The sequence below is a fragment of the Paramormyrops kingsleyae genome, chromosome 1 (genome assembly GCF_048594095.1).
Source record: "Paramormyrops kingsleyae isolate MSU_618 chromosome 1, PKINGS_0.4, whole genome shotgun sequence".
Taxonomy (NCBI): domain Eukaryota; kingdom Metazoa; phylum Chordata; class Actinopteri; order Osteoglossiformes; family Mormyridae; genus Paramormyrops; species Paramormyrops kingsleyae.
In genome coordinates, this window is record NC_132797.1 from 70,753,185 (window position 1) to 70,764,307 (window position 11,123).

At 39.4% G+C, this 11,123-nt stretch overlaps 1 protein-coding gene across 8 annotated transcripts in view; it reads left to right on the forward strand.

The window, feature by feature from the left end:
* dgkh (diacylglycerol kinase, eta) overlaps positions 1–8,926 on the forward strand; it is a 60,220-nt gene extending 51,294 nt beyond the window's left edge. For 7 of the 8 annotated variants that reach the window (XM_023823809.2, XM_023823633.2, XM_023823723.2 and 4 more), the window contains 2 exons: positions 2,162–2,292; positions 4,223–8,926. In XM_023823809.2, coding sequence (XP_023679577.2) covers positions 2,162–2,292; positions 4,223–4,309 — 218 coding nt within the window. In that variant the 3' untranslated portion in view covers positions 4,310–8,926. The remainder of the gene's footprint in view (positions 1–2,161; positions 2,293–4,222) is intronic. The other variant, XM_023824044.2, reaches the window with a different exon arrangement.
* The last annotated feature ends 2,197 nt before the right edge of the window (positions 8,927–11,123 follow it).

The following is an 11,123-nucleotide window of genomic DNA, read 5'->3' on the forward strand; positions in this document are numbered from 1 at the left end:
GTAAGTACCCACCCCCCACCCAGTTACAGGCCAGCTTCTACATATGAATCAATGATTTGTAGCTTATTTATACATCTGTGTGGTTTATGGTTATTTTACTGAAGCATGTGCAGATGCAGGGTGTGAATGTGCAAATGTTTATCGTGGGAAGTACAGACGCTCTTCTACTTGCGAACGAGATACGTTCCGAACGGCCGTTCGTAACTTGAAATGTTCGTAAATTGTTATTCAACATCATTTTAAGGGTATACGCAAGTACAAAGAACCAGGATGCTGGGAGTATGCAGGCTACGCTGCTGCGCGGTGGGAGTAGCGGCCAGAAGTCGTGCTAGGCAGAATTGGCGCGCAGAAAAAAAAACTCGATGTTGCAGACAGGAAAGGGGAGCCCAAATGAACACAATCTGGACTCTTTGTTCGTATGTCTGAAAGTTCGTAAGTTGAAAGTTCGTAAGTGGAGGAGCGTCTGTACAACTGCTTCCTACTGCGGTCTGTTTATGGATCTCATTCAGAATGAGATTTAAACACCAGGTATGAGTGTGAGACTTGAGTTGCCGTAACCATTAATATGATTGGGTGAGAATTCAGAGCAATCCTGTATCAGACCAGAACCACTATTAACATAAGTCTTGGATTTGAGGTGAAACTGTTCTGTAGCCAAAAATACCACTATGATTTGAATACCATATCTGTATTAAATACTGTGTAAGTGTCATACAGTGACTAAATGAGATGTTTGTGTTTTATATGTAGGAATACATATATATCTGTGCCTACATGTAGTTGTATGAATATGTTGTATGTAATATATATGTTGTATTAGCTTACTCTGAGTATGTTATTTCCAATACCGAATACTAAAGAGAAATATTGCGTTTCCATTTTAGAGGCTTTTAGAAATTTAGTTTGATTTTTTTCATTCTGAGAATTGACAAAATTGATTAATTTGTATAATTTTTTTTTTTTTTTTTGAAATTTTATACAAAGTGGTATGAAATGTGTTATTGCCCCCTCTGGTGGATGGATTTGTACCTACGCTGTAAAACAGCCCATTAGTATGACAATGCTACACCTTGGTTTTATTTATAACACCCATAGATATGTCTGACTGCATTCGATGCTTGCAAACACCCAAGCTCATCTGGACCCCCAATGAGCAAGTGATAACTCAGCCACACAAGAATGGCGTTCGCCGGACGTCTTGCCAGAAGCTAATTTAGTGTCTCTGTTTTGTGCCGTCATCCAGTCATCAGTCCAACCTGACCATCCATGAGTATCCATGCCCAGTCTCTCTGTTCGTGGTGTTGTCCGCCGAGGACGGTTGTTGTGTTCAGGCGCCGGTTAGCAGACACAAACCAAAGCTCGCAGACATGAATTTACTAGGTTGCTGTTTGGTTGCCCTCTGCTGACTGTGAGGGGTACTCCTGGCATTTGATGGTTAGAAATCATCTCACCATTTGGTCAACAGGAAAATGACTGTGCCAGAAACATTTGTGCCTTTATTAATTATGACTCCTACACAATTAAATGTAAGACCATATAATGACCTCTTCACGCTTTGATTTCAAGCCACTGGTTATTCATTTGGCCCTGCCCGCTTGTTCGTAGTCATACTCTGCGACCTGTTCATCGCCAGAGGGTATCTACCATCCTTATCTACGGGCACCTAGCCAACGGACTTCCTGCTGTCGAGGTTGTGCGTTTTTTTGCACTGGGATGGGTATCCCTGCGTTTGACCGGACGCAAGTGTGGGCAGCACGGGTGGGGTAGCCCAGATCCATCGCTGGAGGTTTGGGTGGGGTGTGGTGGGGCTGGTTTAGCCCCGCCCACCAGGGGGCGACGTGGGGGACGGATTCGGACTTCAGATTGCCCAGGCTTTAGCCTCCCGCTCCTTCCTATGTCCTGTGTGCCTCTGGAATGGTGGACGTCCCACTACAATAACCCGCATGCCAAACCCAAGACCAGAGGCCTGTACCAAAACAGCCTCCTAACCCTCGTTTTGCTAGCTGCTCCCACCACTTCTTCTCTCTTCTCTTCTATCTCTCTCTCTCTTTCTCATTTTATTTGTGCCGGGCTTTTCCTTTTGGCCTGACCCTGTTTGCTTGTGTCATGCGTCTGAGGGGGCGGAGACTGAAAGAGGGCTTCTTGCTCTTGACCTGTGTAGTTCAGAAGTGGGGTACTGAGGAGGTGGCCGCCTGGTTGGAGCAGCTCAGCTTGGGGGAATACAAAGACACCTTCATCCGCCACGACATCCGCGGCTCCGAGCTCCTTCACCTGGAGAGGAGAGACCTCAAGGTATACGCAACCCCTTTGTGCTTCAACCAGACTTGCGCTCTCACTCTCTCTCTCTCTCTCTCTCTCTCTCTCTCTCGCGCTCTCTCACTCTCACACACATATGCACAACAGCTCTCTCTCCCCCTTTACCTCCCTCCTCTCTTTCTCCCTTTTTACCCTTGTGTGTTGCACTGCCCTGCTCGGCTTCTTGTGTGCAAGTTGGTTTGAAGACGAAACTTGTGTACTAACTCCACCCACCCAACCCCGCCCTGCTCCCCCCTCTCCATATATGGGCATCCCCGACTGTTGGTGAAGGAGCGTTGCAGGTGTATGCTCGTGTGCATGTGTGTGTTTTGGTGTTAGGAGGAGTGGGGGTGACTGCTAGGAAAAAAAATGTTAACGGCAGGTCAGGTGGGGGGTGGGGGGAATCTTAGCGTTTCGGACATTTGCCGACTGGCAGGGCTGCTCTGACGCATGGTGCAATATACATGTTAAATATTAAGGTGTGAAACTGGCTTTTCTGTAGTGGATGTGTTTGAGAGGAACAGAAAACCGTCTTCGGATAGTGGCCTTGGAAACTTCAGGAGATATCAGTTACTGGGATTCAGGCATACAGCATGAAACCATCACAGCATCTCCTCAGTAGGGTGAAGAGTAAATGTTTCCATATTTGGTCTGGGTTCATCATTTTTATGAGAATATCCTCTTATCTGCCCTTATCTAAACAGCTTTGTTCCACTGTATTATCGTAACCCTGAAGATCTGTGTATTTGAAAACCATCACGAGACTTTCATTATCATGATATGTGATCTTAACGGGAGCAGTGCTTAAGGTTGAAAGAATTGATTTTGTTTAGACGAGAGTGAGAAGGTTGTTGACAAGCCCTCCAGGCCTGCTGACACTGTACCTTGAACTGTGCCGATTTCCTTTCTGTCCCGTCCCGTCATACCAAACCTCTGTCCCTCTCATCGAACGGAAAACGCTCGTGGAAACTCATTGTGCCCTCTGGGCTGTCCTGGTGTGACATGAGAAAAGTACATGTCTACTTGCAGGAACACCCACCTCTACACATAAAATCCCTAAAATCTGAGCCTCTTTTTCTCTGATATATACTTCCTTTGTGATTGGCTAACACGCATCAACAGTATAACAATCCTTAGTCCCGCATGCAGTGACAAGTAACAGTTTCTGTTTATGGAACTGCTTTACTAGGATGAAGTAACCAGGCATTTATCAAGAACATAAATAAATATCAAGATCATTCAACGGTGTTTAGAGGTTTTTATTTTACAAAGGTTCGGTTTTACAAAATAAAGTTTTTATTTTTAAAGGTAGGTGTACAGTTTTTATTTTTCAGTACTGATTGGGTCATGTGTAGTCTCTTAGATATTCGAAATGTCCTCCATCAATGTTGGTGCATTCCTGCAGCCTGTCCCTGACACTGTGACACACTTCCGCTACCTTGATAGCCCCTTTCCACAGCGTTAGATTGGGCGACGTGGCGGAAGACATTTCGAATGCCTAAGGGCTAAGAGACTAAAGCTGACTCAATCAGTACTGTACAATAAAACTGTATGCCTACGATTAGCCCACCCTGTATATAACTTCATAACTCTTTTTATAACGGTATTATAAATATATCAAAATGTGAAAGTGCAGTACACTGAACGAGAACGTGATTCTGTAATGCTATTTAAATGGTCAGATGTGTTTCTGGGACAGTGCGTTATTATTGTATATTGTTTTCCATGTGTAATTGGACAGGTCTATTGACGGTCTTTGAGGTGAGCACTGCATTGCTCTCCAAACAAAGCCCCAATACCTTGATTGTGTCCAAGCCTCCCACTGCTGACAGTACTTGCTGAAGTCGTCCTTTTTGTTATATATCCAGGCGTGTGTTCTGCTGTCGTTTGTCAGTCTGACATGGTCTAACAGGTTTCGTTCTAACAGGATCTGGGGATATCGAAGGTGGGCCATATGAAGAGAATTCTACAGGGAACTAAGGAGCTGGCCAAGAGCAACCTGACAGACCTCTAAGATGGGCGAGATCCTGCAGCGTTCCACAGAGCTTTATTGTATGAGAGAGCTTGGTACAGAGGGCAGAGCTCTGCAGGGACTCGGAGGAAGTCCCTCTTAAAGACAACTGCTGAGGTGTTTTTTTTTTTAAGATGGTAGCAGTGCCAAATGTTCTAGAATGACAGCTGTAGGTGGGTAGACTCAAAAATGCCATTTTAAAGTGCTCCACTCCGGGCAAAGTCAGGTATGCAACAATCAACATTTAAGGGACAGTCTCTGGCCTCCAGGGTGGGGGGAGGGGGGGTATGGCAAAGTAGCAAAACAGAACTTCCATGAAGCATGTACTGTGGGTAGTGTTTATGGCTTGTTAATGCTAACCGACACATTGGCTATATCATTGATGCTAGTATCAGGAGGGAGACATTTATGTCTGAAATATCATGCTTTCAACAGCATTGTTTACATTTTAGGTTGGCAGGGAGGAGACGGCAGACATTGAAAATGAATGGTAGTTCAGCTGTAATGGGTTTGGGACCAAGGACAAAAAATTGCTTTGGAGTCTCCTAACAGTGAAGTAATGCATGGTACGTCTGCTTGGTTCGGAAATCTATTTTATTGCATGATTAATGTCAGATTTTTTTAACATACACAAAGAACACTTGAACGAGTTTTATATCGATTTAATATTATGCCATTTGTTACTACTGAAGTCTGAAGTAACCCTTTGCCTCTAGGTTTCGTAATTCGATTTTTAGCATGGAAGCTATGCGTAAAGAAGCTGTGTTCTTTAGCAGTCGTGTGCCATATTTTTTTTCAGCGTTATTAACTGTTTTGCGTACCTTATAAGTCGGTTATCCTAGTTTATACAAACAGATTTTTCAAATACCAAGGACCTTATGAACTGTTAGTTGGAATGCAGTGTTTCACACAGGTATAGCCAGGTTTGAGCGGTATTACGGTATATCACAGTACTTCACGCTTCAAAATTAGCTGAGGATCAGCCGATAGTTAGCCGATGAATTTTTATTGCCAAGATTTCAAAATACCAGAATAGCGTTGCTTTTGAAAATACCGTCAAAATACCTTATACTGCAGTATAATGTTTGGATGGTATGACGGTATGAAAAATTATATACCGCGCAAGCCCAGGTATAAGTATGAACACTAGTACCAAAGGGAAGACAGTATTTTGTAAGCATTTGTTCTTCTTTGCCTAAAGTAATTATTGCACCAAAATGGCACTTGAACATTTAAACACTATCAGGAGTTGCTTTAGAATGAATCGTGAAAAGTCATTTGCCAACAACGTTAATATTTCTTAAGTTTAGTTAAGTTTTTTTGGGGTTGTTGATCGGTACTTTCTCGCTGTTTACTCGGCAAGAAATAATCTACTTAATAAACAGCTCTTGGTGATTGTTAGACTCTGTGTTTAGGTTCAACTTTCAAAAGCCAGTGCATCAGTCTCTGGCTGTAACATAATGCTTTATCAGGTTAGGAATATTATTTTAACACTTGGTGCAAAACTTACTCTGAGCTGTAAGTTTCCTGCAACCAGTGTCAGATAAGTTTGTAGGACTTCATTTTAAATTGGTATAGATGAGGGCATTACAGGGTATACTTCTATATGAAATTGTTCAGTTGTGTGTATATATAATAGATGACTTAAATCTATATGGTAATAGTTATAGGCCTTTGTAGATTGCTTATAAATGACAGCTCACACATTTAAATGTGTGTCTTGCACCAGAACCCCAATGTTAATGATAGTTTAGTGAACTCATATTTTTATATGCTGTTGTACTTTAATGAAGGTGCAATATTGTACTTATTTTGATACTGTTGATTGTATTTTGAAGCTATAAAATGTGATTGAGTTTGGTTTTGTTTTGGAAACTAAAAAGAGTGTTTCATTAACTTCTCTCCTTGGTTCCTAGAAAAAGGTGGACCTTTAGGTAGCCCAACTATAAAATCAAACGGCTTCGGACTGTCCAAAGTGCTTCCAACAGCTGGTTATTTCTCATGTTTCACTGTGCTTCCTGGATAATTTAAGCAGAGCGTGTCTGGAAATTTCCTTGTGCAAATTCTAAAACAAGTTACATGTTGGTTGTCACATTACATAAAAGCGGCCATTTTAAATATACTTCAATCAGAGTAATAGTATACAGTAAAGTGGCAAATCATCTTTGATTACTTCCTCAGTAAAATTATTCATTACAGCAATTCCCCACTAGATGGAGAAAGTATGATACTCATTTATACAGATCTCACTTTTTTTCTAACCTTTACATGTTTTAGTTTGTAGTCCTTTGAATTATTGCAATACGTCATTGAAAATCATTGCAAAAGCTGTAAGACTGACAATAGCCCCCTAATTTTCCTTTGTAAAACGGTTTCTTGGGAAGTAAATGAGGGAAACTTTGCCATTGGAGGGACACAGAAATAATTTCAATCGTAATAATTTATTAACTTCTAACAAAGTTGAAAACATGCACTGAAATTACGGGACTCAATACCACCGCTGCTTCTGTGGACAATCAAATGGTTTCATTTATGCTTCATGCTGCATTTTTTGACAGGTATCAGGAAATATATTAATTGAAATTAGTATTCAGTGTACAGTAGACCTGAAGTACCAATAAAATAAATGTAGGTTATTGTTACTCTACACGGTTTATTCTCTGAATGTCCAAGAAAGATTAATTCCTCATCATTAAGATGAGATTTATTCCATGAAGATACATGGCCGGGTCACTATGTATTAATCTATTTCTTGATCCCTGTTATTAAATGGTGCTTACAGCTTAGGTTTAAGAAACATTTTAGACTGAATTGGTTATATTTTAGTTTTTAAATTCTTAGTTTTTTTTTTACCTGGGCTGTTGAAAGTTTTTTTCTGACTTAGGTGTGTCTAAGTTACTGGCCAAATTTATTTGTATAGCTGAAGATTCTGCAACTGCACTATCCAAGACACTTTTCCTCCACTGTTAAAACAATGTGTCCCCTTTAAGGTTTCCAGACGTGTGTTGCTTAATAGTTAATTTGACCTTTGCGGCACTCGGTTCAATATAAACAAGTGAACCACAAGTATGAAATAGGAGGTGCAAATATGGTGTTTGGGAGAGGCAAGCGGTTCGTGTTATTTTACTGTGCAAAAACAGAACTGGGGTCCTGTCATGAAATAAAACTGGCATTGCCAGATATACTGAGGTTTCCCTTAGTTGGTGGAAGATAGATATTCATATGTGAGCTTAGATTTCAGCAGATACTATAGAACACTACATGTTTACTATGATAACTAAATTCCATTACAAAAGAGTAATGTTTCAAAAAATAACTGATGCCAAAATAATTAGCAAAATGTATTATGTCTATTTATTATCTAATTCTGATTTTTTTTGTATATTGGTAACATAATATGTACCTTAACAATTCAGTCTAATCCGTGAAATAAAACGAAAAACAAAAATGCTTGTAAAATGAGTTAAAAACAATGCAGCTAAACGTATTCAACAGCTAAACTTTTGTGGGTGATAAAGGAACCAATAGGAAACTATGTGTTACGTTTTATTGACCGTGGTTTTGTTTAATGGCTTCCACTTCTGTTTGCATACATCCCTGTGGCACACGTGATACGAGGTCATTTGGACGGCTTTTCGATCTGCAAGTATGAAACATTTACCGCATTTGATATTAAGATAGCTGAGTTAATGACAACACACAGTGCCTTATTCAAACAAGGCGTGGCTTCCACTCTTTAACCATTTATTTGGACAGAAAAGCCCAGGAAAGTGGATGGTTTCAGGTGACCTAATGATATTCCTGTAACAGATCATATCTTCTTCAACATGATAACATGGGATGGTGTATAATGCACCTATTTTTTTTTCTTTTCTTTTCTTGCCACTCTCCCAAAGGCCCTGTAAAATCAGGTTTGGTGTTTAAATTAGCAGTTCTACAACGGACTGAATTTTCATTATGAAATGTTCATATTTTATATGAAGTCCTCCCTAACATTTAATAAGGAAACTGACGCAAATGTATACCAAATATCAGCTTTACCTGAGTAGTGAGAATAAGTCGCAAACTACCTGGTTTTAAAACCACCACATTGTGTAGAACCGTGTAGAGGATGCTAACAAATCTCTAACTTGGTTTCCAACAAGGTGAAGGAGAACTTTCATTTGTTTACATTCTGTTTACAATGGCACAGTTTCATTTTTAACATTTTATAATGTCTAAATTAATCATATATAATATATTATATTTGTTTGTATAATATATTATATATCATATAGGTATATAAATAGGTATACACAATATTTGCGTATTTATTGCCTAAGATTTAACCAATGTGTAATGTGTTTTCACCTTTGGAATATAATGTTACATTTATTGTATAGATATATGGGTGGTTTTGGTAAAGTAGTTAGTAATTTTTATGACTACTAAGTGACTGTTTTTTGTGCCTTTTTATTGTAGAATGCATGGTTAACTATTTATTACAATATGGAAGTCACTGAGATGTGTATTTTTGTATTCTGCTAAAATTAATGGGTAAACTTTGTTGTACATTTTGAGATGCCTTAAAGGCGAATACTTAATATCTTCCTACATCAATAAACCTAAAGTCATGAAAGATGTTTTATCTCTGTCTTGCATTTCTTCATGCTGCATGACATGTCCTGTCATCCATAACTACAGAATGGTCATTTCTATTTATCTGAATAAGTCATTAATGATATCCATTGTTAACATTTGTTTATTTATTTAGTAGACACTTTATTCTAAAGTGACATACAATTTATAAAGCAGAGTCAGTCAGTCCCTGGAGCAACTGTGATTAAGGGCTGAGCTCAGGAGCCTGCTGGTGATATTACTCTGCCAACCGTGAGATTTGAACCGATGACCTTCCAGTTGTGGGCACAACAAGCTAACCTACTAGGCCACACACCCCCATATATTTGTTTTTTTTTAAACACAAAATGTATCTTTACTGTCTGTAATACTACAACAACAAACCAGTCTATATGGAAAGTTCATCACCTTTCTAAAATCACATTTCTAAAAATGAATAAAGTTTTCACACTCAAAAGTTGTATTTCCTCTCCTGGTAATTTATATTGACTGTGACTGTGCTGACTGTTCCACAAGTGCATTTTCAACACGTCAGTTATTAAAAACCTTAAAAGCTGGTATGCGTTACAGTACAGAGTCGTCAACTTTGATCAGCTGGTGGGCATGAGATTTTCAGTTTGAGACAAGTCTGCACACACATTTACACCAGTAAATAAGTTTAATTATCATGTAAATATTCTGTAGGGTTTGCAAACTGCCCTAACGCCTTTGATGTTGCTAGTTTTAGGTTTATAATGGAATAATATAGATTTGCCGTAAGTGTGAGAGTCAGAAAGTGTGAAATGTCACGCCTGCAGTCGAACACTGGGTCATGGAAAAGACAGAGATTACGGATGACAGAAGTCAAAACTGAATAAGCACTGTAGATAAATGAAGCTAACAAAAAGTGTCCTTATACAGGCTTGGACACCACGAGCAAGACATTAACAGCTTCAATGCACTATGAAATACAATTTAGATGTGTCTGTTTGTGTGTGACTGGTTTGAGATACAACCATTATTCCATGACAAATTTCATCTGGATTTTTGTGGTGGCAGGAAAGGTGGTTCCTAGAACCTCCCATGAGTGTTTAGGTTGACTGCGTCTCTATGACTGCCATAGCACTCTCATGATCAGCAAACCACTTACTGTAATGACGTAGTAACCTTTTTTGTCCCATGCATGGTGACACTGTCATTGGGAAAGACTCCACTGCAATTATGATTGCGATGCTGCACCACAGGATGAACAGGATCACTCAGAACACATATGCTGGCATTTATCCTTCTCCTCTGAAGGTCTGAGACGTCAGTAAAATGAATGAATCTAAACACAGCCCTGAATGATTTGTTTAGCTAAGACGTTTTAACCACTATTTTCTCAGTTGGAGAACTAGGCCTGAGTCCCGCATGTTGTAAGATCTTTGCCTCCGTGCTGCTACATAACACGGCTAAAATGAGACACTCTCACACTTCAGTTTAAAAGGATTATTTATAACTGAAAGCCACAGGAACTCTGGTCTAATCTAACCCCTTCTGGAAATTCCACTTGAAATCAATAGACCTACCTTAAATATCTTGAATCTTTTTGATTAAGTGCTCTCTGTGACTTGGCAGCTGAGATACAGGTAACTCATATTAACACATATTTGAGAATAATGCAGTGCAGTTAAATACTCACCCACCCTCAAACAACTGTAAAATTCAACCAGAATAAGAGTAATAATGAGTAATGAGGGGTAATTAAATCTCTATCAGATATTCAAGCAAGCAAACTTTGAACATAGCCGATGTTTCGCGATTCGTGTACACATTCCATACAAAAAGACAAGGATCGTGGGGTCACAGTTATTTGCCTGGGTGACCATATGTCCACTTTTTCCTAGTCCTGACCTCTTTTTTTGGACGTAAAAATACCTGAATTGTCCGGGATTTAGATTTATTTCATGCTTACATTTACTTTCTACAATCAGAATATTTTCTCTGTGCATACTGCGTTGACGCCTCTCTTTGCATCCTCTCTGTTTTTGCAAAGCAAAATATGGTCACTCTACTTAAACGAGCAATACAAACTTCACAGCAACATATAACTGCATGTTTTCTTTCTTGCTATAAGAAAATAATATAATATTTAGGTATAATGAGTTGCATTAAATTTGCTTCAATTCTGCTCAGACCTCTACCCATTCGCGCATGTAATCAGCGCTCAATCGTTGTTTCT